This window comes from Ambystoma mexicanum, chromosome 2q, assembly GCF_040938575.1.
Source record: "Ambystoma mexicanum isolate Mex_15411 chromosome 2q, UKY_AmexF1_1, whole genome shotgun sequence".
Lineage (NCBI taxonomy): Eukaryota > Metazoa > Chordata > Amphibia > Caudata > Ambystomatidae > Ambystoma > Ambystoma mexicanum.
Window position 1 is genome coordinate 715,688,715 of NC_090924.1, and position 25,594 is coordinate 715,714,308.

At 43.5% G+C, this 25,594-nt stretch overlaps 1 protein-coding gene across 3 annotated transcripts in view; it reads left to right on the forward strand.

Moving 5' to 3' along the window:
- DPP6 (dipeptidyl peptidase like 6) overlaps positions 1–25,594 on the forward strand; it is a 2,034,493-nt gene that overhangs the window by 1,618,801 nt on the left and 390,098 nt on the right. For all 3 annotated transcript variants that reach the window (XM_069647934.1, XM_069647936.1, XM_069647935.1), the window contains exons 13-15: positions 10,154–10,261; positions 12,357–12,448; positions 24,126–24,173. In XM_069647934.1, the coding sequence (XP_069504035.1) occupies positions 10,154–10,261; positions 12,357–12,448; positions 24,126–24,173 (248 nt within the window). The remainder of the gene's footprint in view (positions 1–10,153; positions 10,262–12,356; positions 12,449–24,125; positions 24,174–25,594) is intronic.

Here is a 25,594-nt window from a genome sequence, read left to right on the forward strand (position 1 = left end):
TCTCCTCTGTCGTTGGAAGAAGTGGTGAGTCGGTTCAGCAGGGCTCCACCGGTGAGTCGGCTCAGCTTCTTCCTCTTCGGATTCTTTGGTCCTGTGGCGACATCTGAAGTCCCAGTCCGCAAAGCCCTGCTTATATGCAGAAAACCCCCATTCATCAGTCCTAGCTGTCACTCAAACATGCTAAGTGGTGAGCCGGGCGGCTCACCACTGGGCCAATCACACAAGAGTGCGACTTGAGTTGCCGAGGCAACTCAACCCAGGGTGCCTAAACCCCCCTCCCACACATCCTGTAGACCCAGACAGAGTGGCGCCACTTTTGGAGGCTTCTGTGCAGAAGCCAGCCAAAAAGTGGAACAAAGGGCTCGACTTGGGTTGGAGTTACAGAGGCGAACACAAATGCCATTTTAAAACGGAGTCCTGGCGAAAAGACCCAAGCGGGGAATAAATATTAAATAAATAACCCGGCGGTATCTTTAACATTGCACCAAAAAGTGGTGCGTTTAAAATGAATGGGAAAATCCCATAGTAAATATTCTTAAGGAATATTTTGCATGGTAACCACTGCCACCAGCCAGAAACTCGCCAAGGGGGGACTGCACAGTGCCCCCTCGAAAAACAGACCCAGGGGCAATCTAATTACCCCTACCAGTACTTCCATAATAAGATGGTTTGTACTGGTTCTGTTCCCAATTTAAGACTAGTAAAGTCAATGGTGACTTTACATGCCCTGGGAGACAGTAGTCAGTCCCAAGGTATGGAGTCGATGTTTGGGGGTCACTATGACACCCCTGTGTTACTGCACTGAAGGTGCTGTGTAACACACTTACCAAAAACCACATGAAACCCTATGGAGTAAAAGACCCGATAGCCCATAAAACACATTACAAAGTCAAAGGATATCTCAAATCATGTCTAAGAGTGGGAGAAAAAGAGTCTCACTCTTAGTAGGAGAAAAAAATAAACCCCAAAAATCCAGCAAAGCTGCTGGGGGACTCACTAGGTTTGGGAAATTAGCCTTAACAGAGAATTCTCCCGAACAGGGCATTATTGGGTAAGATAGTATTTGCTGCATTCCATTTATCTGACTAAGACTACTTCCAGAGTTCATGTGATAAGGGAAGTAAAGCCCTCATTGCTGTTGAACATGTGTGGTGAGATTAGCAGCAGTGAGGTGCACCCCGTGCCTCTGCTAAATATCTAGGTATTCAGACTCAATGTGAAATAATTTTTGACATGACTTGATGTTGGCAAAACTGGTCAATACATCGAAATAACCCAAAACAATGGCCTAAATAAAAACTTAAACATATAAATTCCTAAAGGGGACATTCACTAGTGTTTATATTTGGATTAGCACATTGGTGGGGATGAGCGAACCCACATATGCTACGAGGCCTACATGGCGTTTACTGGGGAGTTTTCTGCTGCTGATCAATGCTTCACTCTACCTGATATGGAAATGAAGCTGACACAGTGGGGGGGCAGGGACAGATGGCAGCAGCTAGACCAGAGGCGTTGCTAGGGGGAGCGGCTAAGGGGGCTATAGCCCCTGGTCTTTTGGTTGTAGCCCCGGATAGAATCTCAGGAGCTACAACCAAAAGGTTGAGTCCAGACAATCCTGACATTAGTGTAGCCCCGGATCTTTTCCAGACCTAGCAACACCCCTGAGCTAGACACTCATTGCGGGAATGTGTGGGTTCCTGAGAACATTGTTGAGTGAACCATTAAATAAAGCCACCATCTGCCAAGTAATCTGTGCAAAAAATGTTTTTCCTATATACACGCTCCCGCTTGAAGCGGAAATGCAGGTGACACAGCGTGGCAGAGGTTTATTGCTTTCCTAAGAATATACATCTAAAATAGCATGGGGTGACACTTCAGCGGCCACTGGCAGTATATTGTCCAAATACTGTTCTTATGCCCCTTCAAAATCATCAAGGCTGCATGTAAGACCTTTGGCAGTTACTGTATATTGATCAGTGCATTTTGACCTAACTTAAATAATAGTAAATGTGAAATGAAATGTCATAAAATGGCCAACACTAAAAAAAAAATGTATGAATATGAACAGGTTTGAAAAATAGTGCAGAAGATTATAAAAGCACTGAAATGCGGTAAGAAGATTATAAGAGCATCACAATATTTGCAGTACATTATAAAAGTATTGGGTTTGTTTATACCGCGAAAATAGTATGTGGTCCAGTTCAGGAAAGAAACTGCACATTTGTTCAAGAGCACATTGCATTTGAATAATAAAGGAAGACACTCAAACATAATATTAAAACAAGAATCCATAGGGAAACAACAGAATATTCTTTCACGAGCACCATAGGACAAGGACATGCATGATTAATACATAATTGATCCCTCTGAACACACTGAAGTAAAACAGTGACGCACGTGCCATGTAATGCCCTGGGCCAGTTAGAAGCCCGAGCGATGGCTCTAACGATAGCCTGGGGCATTACCTGACCTGGTATTGCCCCCATGTGAGGGTAATATTGCTATTAGTACCACGGAGTGTGTTACTGGGGTAGTAACACTGTTTTTTTCTTTTTTTTGTTGTTGAGAATAACGTGTTTGCCATTTCTCAACTTAAAACAAAAACTACAAAAGAAGTGTCCGCCATGGATCAGGGAGAAGGGAACTACTCGTAGTCCCTTCTCCCTTTCCATGGTGGCTATTTGGGCATTGGGGACGCACCAGTAACACTTCAGTTTTCTGCGCCGCTGTGGGACAGCAGCGCAGTTTAAATGGGGCATACATATCTGAAAAGGTGGGGAAGCGCAGGTGCAGGGTAGCACTTAGCTTATTATCCGGTGGGGGAAGCTGGTGGCCTCCATCTCTGAGGGGGCTCGGAGCAGGGTCTTTACCATGGGGAACAGGAAGTGCATGGTAGTCAAATCGTTTTTCATTACAAAATAGGGTTTCACATCCCAACCATGGACTGGTGACAGCAGGTAAACAACCATCTTATTCTCCCTTCACTGTTGCGATGAATCGTAGTGGTCTCTATTGCTGCCTTTCGGCGTTGTACTGAATACAGGGAGGCTCAGCGAAGGGAGAATAAGATGTCTGTTTGATCTGATCAGTTGTGAACGTATAACTTGCAACTCGCGCATTAAAGAGAAGTTTTTCTGCCTCAGAAGAAGAGCCAAGTCTCGAAACACGTGTCAGGCTGATTGTGTGAAATAATTAAAAAATGTACAACTGTACATATAAATCATAGTGTGTGGCGCAGTGTGATTGGTTAACCTCATCTAATGTCTGATTCTAACTGTGGAGTGTAGGGCAATACACACACATAGTACCAATCACCCGCAGCCCTTTAGACTCTCACTTTATACCAGTGCAAGCGCTGGGTATCTCTGTTCTTTCCTTGCCCCCTCTCTGGGTTCGTTCAGAGTGCAGACAACTATGGGCATTGACTACATTCTGAAAATTCTGTCATCAAAAGTGAGCAGGGAAATCAAAATGAATATCCTATTTAACATCTAAAACATAGACAAATCCTTTCACTTTCCTTTTTTTTTTTTTTTTTTTTCACTTTCTTATAAAGAAATTTTATACTAATGCCTGCTCATGTTAAACCAGCTCCAGTATAAACCAAAAAACACATTTCATTTACTAACTCAATTTGTCTGTTTACTCCCTGGTCTATTGAAGCAGCATTTTTACGTCACAATGAAAACTCCAAAACATCTATTACTATTACAACTATGTGCTAATAGCCTTATAGACCTCGGGAAGGGTCACTACCGCTCGGGCCATAACTGGTTGGTGGGTCATTATCCCACGATAATGACCCCTCCCAGTATCTATAAGGCTATATTAATAATGTACATGAAGCATAGTTGTACAAATTCATAGAAAAAGACCGTTGGAGAGAGGCATAGTTTGTCCATGTTGACTGATGCAAGGTTATGTTTAATCACTGACTGGATTATATTTTCCGACGTTGCCAATTCCACAGCCTGCACTGCTAGCCTAGGCCTCAGCCAGTATCCTTTGCTTGCCCACGCCCTGCCCAACACAGCTTTTGAGTTTTTAATATAATACCACTGTATTCTAATTCACTAGTATGTATTGCTTGTTTTGTATTTCCTGAAATGTCTGACTTGCAGTAGAAGACCCATTGATATCAAGCGGTGTGTATATAGTTTTTGTTTGGGGGCTAGTCACACACGTAGGGGAAGTGTTTATATCTGGATGAAGTTGCAGGAGTCGAGTGCACCATAAAATATGTTCCAAAAAATATATAGAATACAAAATATTATTTTGTGAAATGAAAGAAATGAGAAAAAGTTGTAAAATGAATAACGGAGAGCATGGGTACGGCGGCTCACACCCAGCAATTGTGGCTACTTGTTTCCCTCTTACTTTTCCACCACCAATGTTCTGGCAATGAGGTGCGCCACTATGCTTATGTGCCTAGAAACAGTTAACTTTTGTGTGCTTTGGACAGGCCATGCATGTGCAGGTACTTAAACCAACTATTGAATGACAAGATGGCACCTAGTAACAAAACTGTACACGGTGGCATGGTACGACTGCAAGAGCAATGTATGGCAGAATTTTGAGGACAAAACTACAATTGGTAATATTATTAATATTGATACCCGGGGCAGTAGCAGTGTATTAGTTGTAATGGTAGCTTTAGCAGTTGTTGCAACATTGGCACCAACAGTATTAGTAAAATGAAATGTATTCTACATCATAGCAACAGAGCCCTATAAAACAAAAATAACATAATTACAAAGTTTCTATGTATCGTAAGCACAACTGAGGTACATTATGGGCCAATTTCTGTTTTGTTGGGTCCCATTTCAAATGAACTTAAGACATTCACACCGCAGTATGAGAGAGGCTATGCACAAGGCCGTGAGCATACTCTCTTGATAATGGACTTGGGTGCCATTGGCTAATGCCCTAACTTCAGCCGCAACTCCCATTAAAAATTGAAAATCATTGATGACAAGTTCAACAATCGCAAATGGGTGGCAAGATTGACAAAGGCCCTGGAAGAACACACACAAAGTCAGCCCTCACAGGCATGAGTGCCGAGCCTCATGGCAAAGCTACAGATGGACACTGAGGGCGGTGAGGCTACATCCGCAGGAGCCAAGCAGCAACAAGGGAAAAACCAAAGTCCATGATAGCCATTCACCACAGTGATGTTGATCTTATCCAAATCCAGTGCTGCTGAGAACATTTATGAAAGAGAACCAATAAAGCCTTCAAATTAAAACTGCCCTCTCCTCAGCTGGCGTCTAATTGCCCGTGAGCCCGTTGTGTTGCTCTCCAGAGAGATGAGGTGACTACCCTGGCCATCAAACAGGCGAAAGGAATAAACTAATTTTGGAAGCTTTTCAGTGGCTGTGGTTTCTAAGCACAGTGAATTCTCCCATAAGTTTATATTACATTAACCCTGCTACAACCTGTCCCTGTGGCAGACCCCCATAGTATGTGCCCCACTCACCGTCTGGCTTTCAGCTGGGAGTCTAACCCTGCACTTTCTGCTGGGCCATTCGCAGTGTGGCCCTGAAACTGTCCCCTATCCCGTCATGCCCATCGTCGCTGGCGAGTCCTGTCCCTAGGATCTCATTCGCTGACCTTGTCCCACCCCTTCTTTCCTTTCTGTGCTACCCTATCCATTGCAAGATTTCTTAGCATACCCCTAAGCTCTACGAAGAAAGAAAGCAGTCTGCTCTGCTCATAGAACAATGAGTGTGAGACCATGGATGTGTGACAGCCCAAAAGCTATGTGTGCATGTGCAAATGCTTAAGTGCCGCGGAGCATGCCTTTGCACTGAATTTGTGCTGGTGTTAATGCAATTGTACATGCATGAATGTCATTCGTGCATGTGCAAAATCATGCTTTATGTAACCCTTGCAGCAATATTCCTCTTGCATTCTATTACATTTTGCTTCCCCAAATATTATCAAACCAAAATAAACAATATGTCCTCATTAATTTAATTTAGTTATCCGCATTAGTTCTGTATTTATTCCTGAGATGTCTAACTGTTGGACAATTAGTAACTTACCCATTTGATAAGTTGCCCTTCACTTATCACAAACTGAAATCCAGAGAAAAGGTTTTGCAGCACTGCTATACCTGCCGCATTACCTACGGAGATATTCAACTGACCGTGTGACTGGTAAACAGAAATTCAGTAAAGGATATAACGCTGAGAGCTGCTGAGACTGTGTAGACCTGGGATAGGCAGTGGGGAGCCAATAGAATGATGGAGGCTAAAAGGTGGGTGCAGTGTGGGATGTAGAGACACCATGCATGAACAGAAGAATCACTTAACTGTACAAGTAATGCTATATAAAGTAGAAAAAATAGAACAATAACTTTTAAAAAAAAAGAGTTAAGGTCACTCGAACAACAGTTAAAGTCTACAAACGCTCACACCAAATCACTACTAATACAACCTTGATATTGATGTAACCTGACTAATATGTGAAGTAAGGTTTGATTTGTAATGGTTTGGAGGGAGTCTTCATACTTTGGGCTTCATGGTTGAGTTTGTAGTGGTATAGAGTGTTTGTTTGCAACTTTCTCTGTGAATGGAGGTTAGCACAGGAGCAACGCGCTGGTCTTGGAAACAAGACCACCCGAACTCGGGAATGGCATTAGGCGTGTTATAAAAAAACAATGAAAGAAATTACTTAATATTGTAATTTCTACTGTTTGGAGACTTCACTTTTTGGTAGAGTAACCTTAACTCTTTTTTTTAAATGTTTATTTTTTTCTATTTTATTCCTGTGCATTTTGTGAGGCATATGGCGTATAGCTTATGAGTGTATATCATATGAGTGTATTTTATGTAAGTGTATGGCTATGAGTATATCAGTGTTTGAGCATATGGTCTATGAGTGTAAATCCTATATGCCTTGTGTTTGTATGTATTACATATGGTTGTATTGCTTAGGAGTGTATGGCTGAATTGCATATGGCATAGGTGTTTATGGCACTTGTCATTTCATCGTATGAGGTATGCTTACATGTCATATTTATTTATGACATGTTTGTATGGTGCATGAATGTATGGTGTGTGACTGGTGTATGAATGGGATATGAGTGTGCAGTGTGTGGCATGTGTGTGTGTGTGTGTACATGTGTGTATGGGGTATGAATGCATGGCATATGAGTATATGATGCATGTGCATATGTCAGTGAGGGTATGGCAAAGGGTGTATGGCGTATGTGCTTAAGGTGTATGAGTGGCATACAGGTGTTTGGTGAATGAGTTTCAGTGCGTGATAGTGCATGTGTTCATGGCATATCAGTGTATGCTGTGTGAGTGTATGACATAAGTGTGTGGCATATGACTGTGTGACATTACAGTGTGCGGTGTAAGTGCACATGGTTTACGAATGTGTGTCGTAAGTGTGTGGTGTAAGTGTGTATCATAAGAGCATGTGGCATAGGTTCACGTGACATATGAGAATGTATTTAGTTATTTATTTTGACATTTGTTGAATGCACTGAGCCTGCAGGCATCTAGGAGCTGGTTACAAGCATAGTGGTTACAGATAAAAACATGTGTTGCTTATGGGTACCGTGCAAGCATATCTTATGGCACAATTTTGTTATAAGAGATACTTATGGTCACATTCATACAAAAATGTACAAGTGATTTCATCTGTAAATTTTAGCCTCATCGGTACAAGAGAAGTGTGGTGGCTGTGGCACAAAAGAACATGGCATTAGAGTGTGTGGCATAGGGGTGTGCATAAGATCACATGGTATCAGAGAGCAATTCATAAGTGTGTGTGTGTGGCATAAGATCATGTGCCCTATGAGCATGTGGCATAACATTGCATGGCTTACAAGCACATGTTATGATAGTATGTGGGGTAAAAGCAAATATAAGAGTGTGTGGCATTAGAGAGTGGCATAATTGTGCATGGAATAAGAGGGCATAGCATAAGAGTGCATGTCTTATGGGTGCATGGCTTGAGATTGTGCAGCATAACAGTGCGTTGTGTAAGGGTGTGGTGTAAGGTATATGAGTGTTTCATGTGCAAGTGTCTGGCATGCGAGTGTATGCACATACAATGCATATGAAATGCACATGGCCTAAACACCTTATCCAGGGGTGCACAACTGGTTTTGCTGGAGGGTCGGATGTAATTTGCAAGCGTACAGTGGGAAGGCCGAACTACCTAAGGGGGTCTGCAGGCTTTCCACATGAGAAAAATGTCCAAATGAAGCGAGAGGAAAGGCGCATTCTGAAATGCATTTATTGACTTCATCACTCTATTTCTTCATTTTCTGAGAAAATCCTGCAATGTTTCATATGAACATATTGAAAACATTAATGTTTGCTAGAGGAAAGTACTTGAGGCCTGAGATTAACAAAACAAGGATGCTGACAATATTACTGCTAAAATGTACTGAGCTAACTGATTGTGTTTTATTTTGGGTCACTATTTAAAGACCATTAAGGACACAGTTTCACTTATCCAATACCATGTTCATTGTTAACTGTGATGTTTATCATAACTACAATGCCAAAAACGAAATACTAGCATCTGAAGAAAAAAATGTTTTATGCATGCAGAATTTGAAATGCTGTCTCTTTGAAATGCAAGTGCTGTGTGCTTTAGGAGATTGTAAAAATGTTTGGAAAAAGTCTCTGCAACGGAAGTCCATTTGGCAAACACTTTGCATTCTCTGTTTGTCCATAATTCAAGGCCGCACTTCTTTTTTACTGTATAATTTAAGCAATGCCTACATTTATGAAACACTTGGTTTGGTGATTTGCTTCTGTGCCATTTCCATATTGCTTCAGATCTCTAGAACGTCAAGAGAGGAAATTATCAGGAAAGGGTGCGCACAATTCTTGGATTCCACTGCCCTGGAGGACCATGAATCATGATGTGGAGGGCCGTGTGTTGTGCACTCTTGCCTTATACCTATGAAAAGTCACATTAAAGTGAGCTCTGACTTTGACGTGGGTTTTTATACATATACGAGGCATAAAGGAGTTTCACATTTCATCCATGTATACACTTTACATCTCTTATCATCCTCCTATACATATGAACACTTGCATCAAAGTCATGAGATGAGTTTCCATACGTATAGTAGTGTACATGTATGAAATGTGCATCCTCTACACGTATATCTACAGTTCATAGAGAAGATGGGCATTCATTCCATGCATGTGTTAACTATAATTAAATCTTAAAACTTAAATATCTCAAAATTGCATAGCTGAATGTTCATTTTTAAGTCACCCTATCGTTATAATTCTAGGTGTTTGCCAAAAATCTAAAAATTGGAAGTAGACCGTTCAGATATTTGGGGCAAAAATGTTTTTGTTTTTTTTCTTAGGGGAAAGCCCTGTGAAAATGCACCTAAAACAACATTTCTCTAAAACATGAAGCCCTTCCATGAAATATTCCATGTAGAGTCAGATTCCTCCAAGATTTACTGTGGCAGTTTATCAGAATGTTAAAACGTTATTTAGAAATGTGTTTTCTTAAACCCCATAGACAATTTGGCGTAATCCTAACTATGGAATGTGCTAGTGCAATAGCATCATATATTATACCTTCCCTAATGCCCCATGAATTTGTAGTTCAATTGTTTCATGACTTAAGCAGGTGAATTCAGTCTTAGGCAACTGACACTATTGATTTATTTACTGGAATGAATTGTACATACATCTGAGGCAAATAGAGTTGACATTAATCAAATGTAGAAATGCCACAAGAAAGCAGACTGGCTGTGTTGAAATCCAATACTGTGTGGAAATATGTCATAGTCCCTGAGTAGGGTCAGAACATTTTCAACATGTCAAGTATAGTGAGAAACATTTTAAAACAAGTTGGAAAAGCTTGATAAAAAGTTTTACAAACCATGTAAAATAATGAGCTAGTCCAATGTCTTGTACTCGAATAACAACCACAGTATCGCCTTCATCCAATTCTCATGACTACATTGGTTTGCAGAGGGTTCTGTTGAGCCTTTTTAGAATTTGGTGTAATGTTCACTGGTATCACTATACATTATTTGATATCCTACACTGTCTGCCCTCCCTTCTGCTATGAGAGCATTTAAATCGTATTTGATGCGCTTCACCACTCTCTCCTCCGAAGCATCATAAATGATTCATGACATTGGCATTCACAGAATGAAGAACCCATAATCTCAAAGGATGGAAGGAGGTTTTTCTTCGTCCGTGCAATCCCACAAGCGGGACGAGGGAAGTTCTACCATATTACGATGTTCTCTTCACAGGTAAGGCAACTTTATTGATATTGTTACCTGTCAAATTTGAAACTGTTTGAAGTTACTTTTATCAATTCTTTTAAAGCCAAAGCTGACATTGTTAGGATCAACTCAAACACATAGATTGGCATGAAATACAAATAAACTCAATAAACACATTGTTTTTAAAAATGTAAAAGAAAAGGTCTGGTTGATTTAGATGTAATTGTGACCTAAACTACACATGAGCGTACAACTGTTCCATATTTAAGGCCTCTACCGTCCCTACTTTGCATGGACCATGTCCCCTGATCCCTACTGAAATTCTTTGTTGGCTAGTCATCACCTCGCATTCCCATTCCTCACCTACCTCAAAGTTGAGAAAAGGTTGCTTCGGGAACACTGTCACGTAAACACCCTCACCCTAGAGCCGAAACTTATTTGGGTTTCCTCGTGATAACCTGCAAACAACACCATGCTTCATCTCTGAAAAACCCAGTCTGTTCCATAACCCATTGCTAACAAAACATGGAGGCAATCAATCTACACTACGCTTTGTACTCTTATTCTGACATGTGAAGTCTCACTCTTTCTCCCACTCCCATTGCCTTATTCAATTGTATGTCTTCTCTTTACTCTTGTGGCCCAATTGATGTGATCTATTCAGCACATTTGTGAATGAGGCATTAAACAAACTGATATATGCAATCAGCCTTAGACTACCAGTCGGATTATGGAAACTTTACACTGGTGCAAATGCATAAGGGCATGTTATAAGAAGTAGAACAACCATCTATTCAAAGGTAGCCCTGCTGATAAAATGGAATGTGCAAAAATACATCAAAAACATATATTTTGCACTAGGACAATTTTGCCTTTCTGGGAATATCGTGCAATATTGCACTTGTGCCAGTCTCAATTTTCTGTAATCTGGCCCGAGAGGATGACAATTCGCTGACATTTGGTTTCAAAGACATGGCAGTGAAAAATGGGCTCTTAATGGACATTTTACATCAGTGTCGGGCAAGGGCAGGGACTGCAGTGCTTCAAATGCTTTGGTGTAACTGTGGTAACGACAGCTTTGTGTTCATTGTTTGTGAGGTTTGAACCCCTAAAGACTGTCTTAAACAGATGATGCTGTGGAGTAGTGTATATTATTCCTGTAGTTGGCACCAAAATAAACATTGGATGACTTATGCCGGTCAATTACTCAACTGCACTTTTGTCATGCATTTCATGCACAGGTCAGAAATAACCCCTGGGTTAAGTGTGCTTTAATTAGTGCAAATCTGTTGTTGGTGCAAATGACAGAAGCCTCTGGTGGTACACTGTAGAAATATAGCCTATGAATCAAGTGTGCACTGTCTTTGTGCAGGAACATACAGTACTCGACTCCAGATTTTGTGATAATTTACAAATGTGGAATTCAGCATACGTGTGCGGATGCACATTGCTCAAGTCCTGATGCAGCTTTGTTGACAACTACGTGTAATCGAAACACGTGGAACACTCTGAATGCAAGTCCCGCAAAGCTCTAGAATCTTGCAGTGACAACTGATCTGTGCAGTATCTTGATGCTGCATTTCCAAATAAAATTTCATTATGACTTCTAAAACTTTAAACCCACTGAACTAGACAAATGATATTGCTTTTACACCTGTTCTGCATATGATTAAAGATCTTGTGTGCAGCAGTTGCATATTATCTTTGAGCTATATTCACGTGAATTTGCCACATGTCTGCAAGAGTATGCGGGGCGCCTCTGCACGTTCCAAGTCAGTCCTGTGTAGCTATTGTTTACTCATGATCTTGCATGAGCGACACACCAATAACACAGGCGATTTTGCAATGCCTCTACAGACACTACACGTATGGTCACAATTTTTTTAACAATTCAGAAAACAAGTTTGTTTACAAGACTTATCAATTGGCCGATTGGTGCATGGAGCATGCAGCGGGTCTGCTACAATGTAATGCCATACAAATCAGTGCAAACACGTCCGGTGTAAGGTAATATCCACTTTTACAATTACATTTCTGTTTTCTATCAAATCTTTGTACTCAACTCAGTTCTTGCATAATGATGTTTGGTAAAGCTTGACGTATTCCTTTTTGTTTTCCTCAGGACAATACCACCCATGACAATTTACAGTCCATCACATCTGGCAACTGGGATGTGACCAAGATCCTGTCTTATGATGAGAAGCGACAGAAAATGTAAGTCATCCTCGAAACAGTGATATCTGGCAGTCCCTCCAGATACTGATCATGGAGAAAGCACTCCTCTAACCCCACATGATTAGGGCGTGTACTTCAAGGTCCCATTAATAAGTGCCAAGGACGAGGTATCCTTGGCACTTAAGGGGTTAATGAAGGAGAAAATGTTAGAAGGCTTTGCATGGTAAAATACTGAAATCACCAAAAAAGGTATTGGCACTGGGGGGGAGGGGACCCATGGCAGTTAAAAGGTTAACAGGCAGTAGTAGACACACGGAGGGGAGTTGGTGGTATCTCTCTGCTGTGGAACATAAAGCATGTGATTCCACAGAAGGTGCTAAAATGAATTCCTTTGCTGTTGAAGTGGAAGAATACTGCGTAGGCTTGTTTGCCATTTCCAGTTGTTAGGATATGTAATCAATTGTAACCTTTCTAGACATATTGATCAGTTAATTTTACATTGCTCTTTCACCAAGTACTTCTCACATTTGGAGTATGCGACGAGACATGATAATAGCAACAAACAGTGCGGGCCATGTCACCGTAGGTGAGCGTTCTTCGGTACATGAACATCGATCCCTGGCCTTCAGCTTACCATTTTTGCTGGTGATCAGCGCACCCGCCACCCTTTCAGCACCTGACCTACTCCCTCCACACTTCTGCCTTCCTATCCGCCGTCCTCCGGCGATGGCCTTTTACAGGGGACACCACTTCAAGCCCTCTTATTTCTGTGACACAGATATCTTTTCATGCCATGTCTTTCTCATCTGTCCTCAAAGGCCAATCAGCTTTCCTGCTCCAATAGCAAATCACTGGCACCTCAAAAATGTGTCCCTGCTTCCCTGCCCCGTAGTAAGATCACCTGCTCTAGTAAAAACATCATAATGTAACATTATTATCAAATCTCTGCATTTTTACGCTCCATTTTTCATTACAAGCCTCAGAAATCCACACTGACCAATTTGATTTCTGTTTTTCAGTTTCTTACTGTGTTAATCAGTTCCTTTCACCTTTAATTATGATTCATCAAATGCACATTGCATTTGTATCCTCTTTTGTACATCACGTTGTGAGGATTCTGACTCAAAAGCTCCGTCTCCTCTTGTACTCATACTTTTTCGTTCAATCGTCCCCTTTAGATATGTCCAAAGTTATGTGCTTGCCCTTATTTTCTTTCCCTCCCTTTTGTATTTTCCTCCTGTTATTGCCTTAATGGCCATTTCTTACCGCAGGTATCACCTTTGCTTTCATTCTTTCATTGCTGTCTTTCCATTCAACTTATAGCTTCTTTCAAGTTTAATTCCTACACTTTCATCCTTTGCTTAGTTCCATTCACTTCTTTCCGGTCCGGTCTTCTTTCCTTCTCACTTTATACCTTCTTTCTCTCCATTGGGTGGTCTATTTCCCCCTATTTGTTCCATGTTCATACATAAGAATGTATGTGTTGTGACATATCATCAAGAACATGAGAGGAAAGCAGTTTAATGGTAATACATACCCTGCAATAATGTAGCGACATGTTCAGCCTTAATGTGTTAACTGCATGAAGAGGTCCACCAAAGACAGCACTCACATGCAAGGCAAACTCCATTTTACTCTTTTGTTTTTCCACCTTGTCTCATGGAAATGTAAAGACTGCCTTCAAATATGCATCTAAGGCAGTATTTACAATGGATTTCTATGCGATCCACCTGGTATTGACCAGGTGTTAAACCGAGGAGGATCCAATAGGAATCCATTAGTTGTGCACCTGCATGAAAATGTCAGGCAGACGTACAAAATAAGTGTTTCCAGGCACCGCAAGACAAAAGGGGAGGGGAAGAGAGGAGGATAAAACAACAAGAAACGGTCCTGCTAGGCCTTGTGATGTTCAGAGTGTGCAAGTGCAGTAATTAAAGTGCATTGGGGGGAGGATGCCCGAGGGAGGAGGCAGGGTAAGTGCTAGAGGAGCGCAAGGAGGGAAGTGCGCAGGGAGGCAGGGGTAGGGGTAAAAAGTGCAAGAAGCAGGGGTGGACCAAACTCAGTAGTCTAGTCAGGAAGAGGTGCCCGATGGCAAGTGCCAGTCATGGGATGCTGCGGAAGACTGGCCGGGGGATATTCTGGCCCCAATAGGACACAGAAAGGACCAGGCAGCAGTCCTTGCAATGGAGGGACATATTAGCAGGGGAGGGGAGAGGGAAGGAGGAGGAAAAGAGAAAGGTTTTGAGGAGTTTATGTAACTTTAAGAGATCTGGTACAATTCTGAGAGGGGCAGGCAGGCTATTTCAGAGGAGGGCTCCTGCCGAGGAAATAGATCTACCCCCCACTCTCTGCTTGTAGAATCGTTTGGCCTGCAGAGAGTTTGAGCTAGAGAACCAAAGGATTCTAACTGGGATGTGTTTCGGGAGGGGAAATGGGATGTAGCGTGGTCTCAGGCCCAGTTAGCCTGGTTGGTGATGCAGAGGGTCTTGAATTTGATCCTTGCAGCCAGCGGGCGCCAGTGGACAGATTTTAGGGCTGGAGAGATGCAGTCCCTGGGCTTGAGGACAAGGACAAACCTTGCAGTCATATTCTGGATTAGTTGGAGAGGGCACAGAGAAGAAAGAGGAAGATTGAGGAAGAGGATGTTGCCTGGAGATAACCAGAGCTCTGAGACAATGAGTTTCCGAGGGAAGGTGAGGAAAGGGAGAATGCCCCTGAGGAGGTAGAGCTGAAAGTGGGCTTTCTTGGCAAGGTCTGTGATGTGAGCTGAGAAGGAGAGAGATGACGGGCATCTGTCTCAATCAGAAGAATATTATGTTGAAAGGATCAGGTTCCTCCAGTTATAGAATACAGTTTTAGGGTTTATGTCAAATCCAAGAGGGTCACTTGTGGTGTAAAACATAGATTACTGTGTCTCTTGCAAGATACAAGATTCCAAAAAATGGTGCATACGACACACCTGCTTGAGAGAGCCTGAAAAGAAATGTGGTAATTTTGTAGGACAAAAAGGATGGAAGCATTTTCTTTTTTAACACTAGCAAAATAAATGTGATAATAATTATTATAAAATAGAAGCATTTCCACTCCTGATCCCATAATGCGAGGGGAAATGTGGTCACGTTGTATCATTTCTTGTTTTGTCGTGTTTTTGATGGGTCTGTTCATTGCGCCCATTTGTTAAAAATAGACGTGCAGAGATTGCACAGTTGTGTGCATCTGAAAAGTAGTGCAAGGATGGACCAGCAGCAAAACTTCAGATAAGGTCCTTCTCAAAAACAGATGGGTCTCGTCTTCTCGCAACTATGAGAGGGGCAGACCAGCCTTATGGTGCAGGGATTACAAAAAACAGTCAATAGAAAACTCTTTGTTTTTGCTAATAGAGAACACTACAATACAAATGTGATCACTTTAGAAATTGTGGGTTATTTAAAAATACAAAAATGGTAATGCCATGCAGGGGGCATTTAACGTTTGCCCTTGCATGGTGCTAGTAGCCTCCATGCAATTTGTATCACTCTCAAAGCGTAGTGTCAGCGTGAAGAATAAAGCAAACACGCCTTGTCTCTTTACTTTAAATCTCCACTTTGAGAGAAGTAAAGCGCTATCGGCCATTTGGGCAGATAGTTGAGTAGATAATGGTAATGATGTGTGATTTATGTAGCATTTTCGACATAAGCTTTTATTCGAGTTTTGTCATTTGCCAACAATATATGATACCCATTGTAAAACATTCAACAATATAAAAAGTCACATAGTATACAATAAATATATAATACTACCAATGAATACAGCTTTAATATTAGACAACAACATAAAGTAATAAAAATACCTAATGTTTGCAAGATTGTGCCAAATGAATGATTAGTGAAATCACAATCATTCAACTCTATCCTACACAAGGCCTGCGAATAGCAATACACAAACAGATAATAGGGCAGACCGCGATGATTAGCCCTCATCATATGGCAGGTGTGTAAATAAACGAGGTAAACTGACTGTGAATTCATGACAAGTTAAACAGCTATGGATAATGTACAAACTGGCGTGCCAATCCGAACCAGCAAGCATGTACAAACTTAAGCCATGTGCAAAAAAAAAGCAGTAGCTATCTAAGCCTGCAGATGCGTGGGAATTCAGGCGGGCCCCAATAAATACTCTCATCGCCATCGCATGAAAATATGCAATACACAAAGCAGTCTGGGCTGCAAAATGGTTGATAAACCTTCATTAGTGCAAATACAAAGAAGATCAGAATGGAAGTGCAAATCATTCTACATCAAAAGCCCTCAGCAAACTTCAGTCTGCACGGGTGAACAGCGAGAAGATGATAACAGAGATACATACATACAGCATCAAAAAGGATTAGCAGAATAGTTCCCTGTATCCGTGATCCTCAGGAGTCTAGATTGTATACACCTAGCCTGATGGATGTAACGGGCAATGCGCTCGGCTTGGGAGCAAGACGACGTTGAGCAACACAGGTTCGATCCCTGGGTCCTCCCTTAGAAACCTCTGGGTATTAAGCGCGTTATAAATGGCCAATCATAATCATACAATGTCCAAGTCATTGGATCGCTTAAACAATGAAAGTGCTTGGTTTACACATCTTACGCTCTGAGCGTTACAGACCACTTTCAGGTACCTGCCTCAGGCTACTTGGTAACCCTGGCACAAGAACAGGAAGTGGCTTATTGACTCCTTTGCTGAGCCACACACTAGACATAAGTCGCTTCCAGTTAAAGACCATTTCCTTGAGATAACATGCCAAATTCAATACATTTAGCCTGCATTTCATATACAAAGGGCAGACTTACCATATCTAAATCTTCTTCAAGTCCCAGAGAATGCTTATCAGTCAGATATGACTCACCAAATACTAAAACACTGCACGCATTAACCAGTTTAAATTCAGCTGCCTCATGAAACACTGGGCCTCATTCTGAGTATGGCGGTAGGGGGTTAACGGCACCGGTAAAGATGCCGGTGCCGTTAACCCCCTACAGCCATATTCCGGGGTCCCTTAGCGGATCCCACCAGGAATGGCTGGTCTGACCAGCTGTTCTTAGCAGGACCCGTTAAGGGACCATGGAGCAAATAACGGACCCGCTATCAGCTGGACCGTTATTTTCTCCTTCCCCATTCCCATTGAGCCCTATGGGGGCTCAAATGGGAATATGGAATGGTTTTCTGAATGGGGACTTACCGGGTCCTCCAAGGTTGGAATGACCCGGTAAATACCCATTCAGAGACACCGGACACGGACCCGGGTTTGGAGGCAGTCATGGCGCTAATAGCGCTAGTAGCACCATTGCTGCCTCCAAACTCGTAATGACCCCCACTGTCTTTACCAATTCTATACCTCCTTTTGTGATAGCCGAAAGGTTGTACCATAAATCACCTAGATTTAAGTGAATCAAACATTTCTTAAAATGCACAACCCAAGGTAGAGACTTACCCCTCTCATAACTCAGAATATATACAACCACCTCACAGTAAATAGCGAGTTCAGGAACTGTCCATATTCTGAGCCAAAACAGGACTGGCTGAAGGCTTGCATCGCCATTTATCGGCCTCAGGCCCAACTGTAGATAGAGGGGGGGAACTCGGGCATATAGAAGGCATGCCCAACAGACGTTTCAAAAAAGCTCTTTCAGCTAAACCCAGATTACCATTAACAAGATGTCCCCAGGTTTCTGCCTGCTCCATGTAGAGCTGCAGATTTTGCCTGTGCAACATACGTATTAAGCAGGGGAGTAACGGAACCTCGCCCATGATTAAGGAAACATTTCCAAATTGCCACACCATATTTTACAAAGGCAGAACAGGATTTAAACAATTGCGAAATCCATTGACTCTGTTCATTAAATCTAACGCCCAGGCAGTCAAAACAATGAACTTGTTCTAAGAAAGAACCATTGGTCTTCAGGGTGAGTTTAAACTTGGGCCGAAAAACTAGGGATTTAGTTTTCCCAGTGTTGACCACAAACTGAAGCTCTGTACACTTCTCCACAAATGCATCCAATGTGGTCCCCAAGCCCCTTGCTGATGTCGACAGAAGCACAGCGGCATTGGCACTGAGCAACATTGGGAAAAAAAGTTTCATGCCCCAACTTTAGCTGATCCAGGCATTTTAAACTAAGATATCTTATGACTTCATCTATGTAGATTAAAAACAACAGAGGGGCGAGAACACAACTCAGCTTCACCCATTTTGTCACTCAAAAAGGATCAGTGAGTTTACCACCCAGACCCCAACACACAGAAGCTCTGTTATTAGAATAAAGCTATTCAATGATTTGCAGGAGATTACCTGGAAACCCCCTTTTGGCCAATACAGACCATAATTGATCATGTGGAACATCATCAAAAGCAGTTTTGAGGTCAGTGAACCCTGTATAAAGCTTCATGTTCCTCAAAACTGTGTACTTCTGTACACTGAAATATACACGGAATACATTATCCACAGTGCTTATTTTGGGTTTCAAACCTGCCTGTATATTGTCAATTATGCCCTCCTGCGCTACCCAAGCCTGAGGTAATTCATGAATCACTCTAGCAAAAAAGTTCCCTACACTATCCTGTAAAGATACTGGCCTATAATTCCCCAGATCATCGCTCCGTCTTTTTTTGTAAATGGGGACAATTGCAGCATTTTGCCAAGAGTTAGGCACCAGTTAGGCATGTTTGCCAGAATGTTATACATGGAACATGTTGTATGATATGATATGATAAGTCATTTATAATGCGCCTGTACACAAGTGTTTCTAGGCACAACAGACAAGAGAGGGAAAAAAGAGAGAACACAAGACAATCTTACTATGCCTTGTGTCATTCAGATCGTGCGAGAGCTAGAAGTGCAAGGGGAAAGAGAGGGATGGGGAGTGCAAGGGAGAGGGGAGGAGAAAACAACAGCCAGGGCAGCGCGGCTCTGGGTAGTGCAAAGAGAACAAAGGACTATAGTTACAGTTTCAGCCCAGAAGTCTGCGGTAGGCCCAGAGTCAGTGCAAGGGTGACTGATCAAGAAAGAGCCTAGTACCCAGTGAGACTCTGAGGGTGGCCAAGCAACCAGTCAATACAGCAGACAAATAGATTGGGTAGGTCAGCAGGGGAGTGAGAGAGAGAAAGCAGAGGAGGAGAGGAAAGATGTGAGCTGCTTCTGGAACTTAAGGTGGTCCGGCTCAAGTTTGAGAGGGGCAGGGAGGCCATTCCAGAGGGAGGCACCTGCAGAGGAGAGAGTTCTAACCCCTCCACTCTCTGCCTGGAGAAGTGTCTAACCTTTAGAGAGTTGGAGGTAGCTGAGCAAAGGGCTTGAGACGGAAGGGATTTTGGAAGAGAGCATTGGATATAGTGTGGGCCCCAGCCCCAGCCCCAGAAAGCCTTGTGGACAATGCAAAGGGTCTTGAACTTGATCCTTGCAGCCAATGTGAGCCAGTGGAGAGATTTCAAGGTTGAAAAGGTACAGTCCCTGGGCTTGAGGCCAAGGATACGTCTTGAAGTCCTGTTCTGGATTAGTTGCAGAGGAAGGCAGATTGAACCAGGGCTCGAGAGACAGTGAGCTTCTAGGGAAACGCGAGAAAGGGAAGAGTTCCTTTGAGGAGGTGCAGCTGGTAGTGTGACTTTTTGGTGCCGTCCGAGATGTGAGGAGAGAAAGAGAGAGTGGAGTCGGAGATGACACCAAGGTTTTTTGCCTCGCAGGAAGGCAAATGAAGAGTGCCCAAGGTGGGCAGCCAGAGTGAGAGAAGGAAAGCATTGGCAGGGGTCCCAATGAGAAGGATCTGCATCTTACTTAAGGCAGATATTGTTGGAGGCGCACCAATCCTGAATTGTGGATAGACAGTCAGGAATGAGCGAAAGCAAAGGAAAGATCAAGGAGAGCAGATCTTCAGGGGTGCTCAGGAGAGCAGTTTCCATCCCTGTGGCAGCTCTGAAGCCAGACTGATGATCATCGAGACCACTAACAGATTCAGTGTGGAGAGTAAGCTCTGAGATGGCCAGCTTTTCCAACAGTTTGCCCAGGAAATGGGTGATGGAGATTGGGGAGTAGTTTGCTGGGCAGGTAGGATCAGCATACGGCTACTGGAGGAGGAGGTGCACAAGGGAATTCATAATGGGAGAGGGGAATGTTTCAGAGACAAAAGAGTGATTACCAAAATTTTCCAAGGCTGGAGCGAGGGTGCCAATATGGTCCTTGATGGTTCTGGAGGAGCAGGGGAGCGCCCATTTGGATGACACTTTCATAGATCAGACTTGTCTAGAAACCTCGTCAGGTGGTAAGAGAGAAAGAGAAAAATGAGGATGAGAGGGAGAGATGGCCAAAGTGACGCTGAGAGAGGAAGAGGGAGGGGAAGAAAAGATAGAGGACAGGATATCCTAGGTTTTAGCCAAGAAGTGAGAGGCCAGAGCCATACAGATGGCCTGGGAGGGAACAGAAGAGGTAGAGACTGCAACTGGATTGGCCAGTTCCTTGCAGATTTTAAAGAGTTGTTAGAGGCAGCAGAAATACAGGCTTGCATGTGTGCTCTCTTCTTGGACAGGACAGAGAGTCTGTATTGCCTTTGGAGCAGGTGGCAGGCCAGTTTGTCAGAGGATGTGCCCAAAGTCCTCCGCTTCCTCTCAGCCACCCTGTACTTGTGTTTCAGGACGGTGAAGTCGGAATCATACCAATATTCTCATGACAGAGGCAAGGATGTCCAGGGTGTTTGAAATGGAAAGATGCAGATTAGAAAGGGCCATGTCAGGGTGTGAGTTAGCCACAGGAGTGGGAGGAGCAGAGTAAGTAGAGGCAAAGGTATCCACTGATACAGGCTTCATGGGCTGAATGATCGAGAAGGTATGTGTCAGTGCTGGGAGGGGGCTTTGCCTGAGGGATAGAGAGTTCCAGATGAGAGGAGAGTATAACGTGGTGAGTCCAATAGAGAGGAGGGTTGAGAGAGTTAGAGAGGGTGATGTCTGAGGTGATGAGAACATCCAAAGTATGTCCAGCTGAGTGTGTCGGCCAGAGGGCAGAATGTAAAGAGAAACAGTGTCACAGAGGTTGCAGAAAAGCTCAGAGCAGGGATTAGAAGCATCCAGGTGTATGTTGAGATCTCTGAGGAGACAAAGTTGACAAGTAGAGGCAAGGAGAGAAGAGGAGAGGTTGGCCCATTTAGAGAGGAAGTGGGTGACCTGGCCAGGTGACCTGTATATGATGGCCACAGTTATAGAGAGGCCAGGAGAGATAGAGAGCCTGCAGACAAAGACATTCAAAGGAAGAGTAGGCCTGCTTAAGGATGACAGAGTCCGGCACCCACTCCGGAAAGATCATTGCTATTCCACCTCCAGGTCTGTTGTTTCTGGGTTCGGAGAGGATCTTGTAGCCCACAGGGAGGAGAGTGTCAAAACTCATGATAGAACTGGCTGTAAACTATGTCTCGGTGAGAGCAAGGGCATCTAGGTCGAGTTCTTCGAGGAGGTGACAGATGTCAGAGGAATGTTTGACAGCAGAGCGAGAGTTGAGACTAGTGACATGGAGCAGGTTGCTACATTTCAAAGACTTCAGTGGAGGGGTACAGGCTTAAGGTACACCCTGCAGAGGTGCTAGAGGGGTCCGGGGTGGTCTGAGGAGGAAGATGTGGGTGCCAGACAGGTGGTGGAGGGAGTAGCAGGAGAAGGTAGGAAGTTGATAATACGCTGGAAACGCCTATCAAACGCCAATCAAGGAGATTGGGTTGAACCAAGACGGTGCCATTCAGATAGACATTAATGCTGGTCTTGGAGGAGTGGAAGGGGGCCAAGAGGACCTCCTACCTAGTGCCACTGTTAATGGTGGGGGAGAAAGAAGAGAGAACAGAGACAACATGAAGGGTCCATGTGTCTGGAGAGGGGGACGACAAAGAGGATGTTAGTGAGAGTCTGTCTGGAGGAAGCACTGGTGTAGGTATCAGCGATAGGGAGGCCTGGGATGGACTCCAGGATGTCCCTCTTGAACTTCTTCCTTCCAGACTTAGTGAGAGGGATAGGGTAAGAGATGGGAGAGACAGAGACCCCCGTAGGCGGTGCGAAGGAGGTAGGTGGAGGAGAAGGGTGTGAGAGAATGAGAGAGGAGAGAGAGACTGCCCTATGGCACACAACTCAGAATAAGCAGGGGGAAGAGGAGTGGAGGAGGGGATCTGGGGTCACAACAAAGGAAGCCACAGGAGTGAACAAGTAACTCATTGAACGGCACACCTTGCGGGGGGGGGGGGGGTCTAGGTGGGAGCCTAGAGAGAACCATCAACAATACCACAGTTACCGGAAAGCGAAAAACACCCAGATTCGACTTTCCCAGAAGGTAGAAAAAGGCATGTTTTTGAGCACAGCACAGTACAACATACCCAGATTCGACTTACGTGATCAGTCGCAGTAGGTCGACAGCAGCAAGGCTATGTGCTACCACGGCGGACACTGGCAGACACCACTGGAGCTGTCCTTAGTCTCTAGCCGCTGGACGATAGGGCTGCTATGGTAGGGGGTGCCTTGGGTGGCTGATTTAAAGGGCCCACCAACCAGTGGAAGTGCGGTGGGAATGAGGGCCAACAACTAGGAAGAAACCAGGACAAAGGAAGAGGGGAGTGGGCACACACGCGCTGTGATGAGAGATTGAAACCTTTACACGTGCCCAGCTTATTGTGCCACAGAGCACCTGTCCTCACTGCAGCACCAGAGAAGTTGACACTGGCATTGCCCGATGATGGTGGGGATGGCCTGTGAGGGCAGAGGGAGAAAACACATGTCGGCACATTCCTACCTGTTGTCTGAGCAGGGGTTCAGGCCTTGGGTCCTCCTGGTCTGAACAGGCCCAGACAGGAATTGCCCTTTTCTTCATCTGCCCTTCACTGCAGACACCCGGGCAGTGACGCCCTTGATCTAAGAGTTAAGTGCAGATAGGAAGAGGCTGGGCTAAGAAGGTGGGTGGTGCTAAGGCCAGGTGACCTAAATCCACTTGCACCTGCTCACAAACTGCAAATGAAAAGAGGCTGGGGAGCTGTTTAAGTAGGGAAAAAGAGCGGCAAACCAGGAAGGCACCAACAGTTTAATGTGAATGCAACTATGTATGCACTACTTGTATGTATGACATTTTATGACTCACTTGTATGCTAAATTTAATGATGAAAATGACCATCATTGTGATTTTTTTTATAGTGTTCACAGTATAGTTTGTGTATTTTCTCATTAACTGTGTCCTTGATTTGGAGATGTTTGTATAAATTACGTGGATTGGATGTGCAGAAATCACAGAGATTTAATTTAGATGTGTCCCAGTGCTCCCTTCACTGGCCAACATTGCGGCTGCGCAATGGAGTATGTTGTTGTTGGCCAGATTGTTATCAAGATACAAAGATGAGGCATGCAGACTTGCACTCAGCAGGAGCAGAGGTATAATGTGGAACCCGGCACAACCTGTGTGGCAGGAACTGGCCCGTGTTCATGTGGTCCCTTCTTTTCGTAAAATAAGGGGTTATAGCAAGAATCTACCGTTATCGCATTTTGCTGAAGTGTCGCATTATTGGGAAAGCAGTAAACTTTTCCCCTTAGCCGCTTTATCTTGAGGTAATGTATTGGATATTACAAAAACAATTATGAGATAGTCATGTTAGTAATAGACTGGGACGTGTTAAACTAAATAATGCAGTACCTGTTTTGCAATATCTATTTACATATAAAAAAAAAGTAAATGTGTTCTGCTTTCTATCCGTAGTTACTTCCTCAGTAATGAAGACTCTCCCAGACGGCGGCATTTATACAGGTATGTTTAACTTTTCTTTTAAGGACTTTTCTATCATGTGCGTGCATGTGTACTAAGCCTCTCTTGACAAAGGTATAATGGATGTTGGCCATCTTGAATTGCGGATTGGCGCCTCCCCTTCGTCTAGGTTGCCTTGTACTCATGCTGGTATTAGTTACCAATAGGGTACACTCAGTGCTTAATTTGTAAGAAATTAAGTGCCAGGACTCAAATACTTCTTGTATGTGGGAGGAGCAGCTTCCCATCTACTGTTGACACCACCCACTGTTTCTCCATGCAGTGTCACACTGCTGCTCTATACGGTGTCAAGATATTTGGGTTTAAACTTCAACTCCCACTAGTTCATTGAAGGTGAAATCAACATGAAATATTTCTTGCACCTTGAAATCAAATACATTTTTCTTTAAAACACTTCATCATTAACATTTTGTTGTCAAGTGGAGCATGTTAACCATCTAAACTCAATAAAAAGAGCAAAAATGTTTTCCTCCAATGCTAAATTGATGGACGAATGTAGGAAAAATCATTACTGAACTGATGAGTTGCCTGTCAAACACTACAGCACGATCCGGTTGCATAGGTTGGCACTCAAGTCTGGCTCTCCTGTTCGATATGGGTCTTTTTCACTGACTTTGCCCACTTTGCCCAGGTTGTTGGGTGGTGAATGTCTTGTTGTTGTCAACCCACCCTACTGGGTATATACTGGGTATATACACTAGAGAATGTGCAGCCACATCATGCAGGCTGGGTGGAGCGTGTGTTGACATGGCCAGCATCAGTGCCCAGGTTTGTTGGCCTTGCATCGCATTGTTTTTCATGAAAATTGATAAATAGCCCTGCCATGCCAACCTGGGTTATCAGGTTTGTGAATAACAATGAGCCAGCCCAGGATGCAGCGAGCCGCCTGGCCAGTGCACACTGCTGGTGATTGTTATGCTGGTATGACTGACACTTAAAATAATAAAGTTGCCAAAACACCACAACATAATCAAGCTGGGCTTAAAAATAAGTGCTGGGGTGCAGAAATAAGTACCCGGGCTGAGACCCCCACCGCCAAATTAAGCACTGCACTCTTAACGGGTCTGAGACTACAATCTTTGCAGTAGCTCGGCCCAGATTCCAGTGCCAGTTCTGTTTTATCACGAGGCAATGCAATCTGAGAGTAACTCTGCCAATGCAGTGAGAACATGGGCAAGAGAGGCATGGAAGTTCCAAGGGAGGTCACAATAGTGTGATGAAGGTTTAGACAACAGTGATTGGCTTGAAGAATGGGATTTAATGGGTGAGTCTTTCCATGTTTTTCCCCAGAGTGCATCTTTCCTGCAACACAAGGATTGGTGTTAATTTATCTTCTTTGTGATGCATTTTAGTGTTAGGAAAGCATTTGGTTAAACATGTTTTGGAAACATTGCTAATCAGCA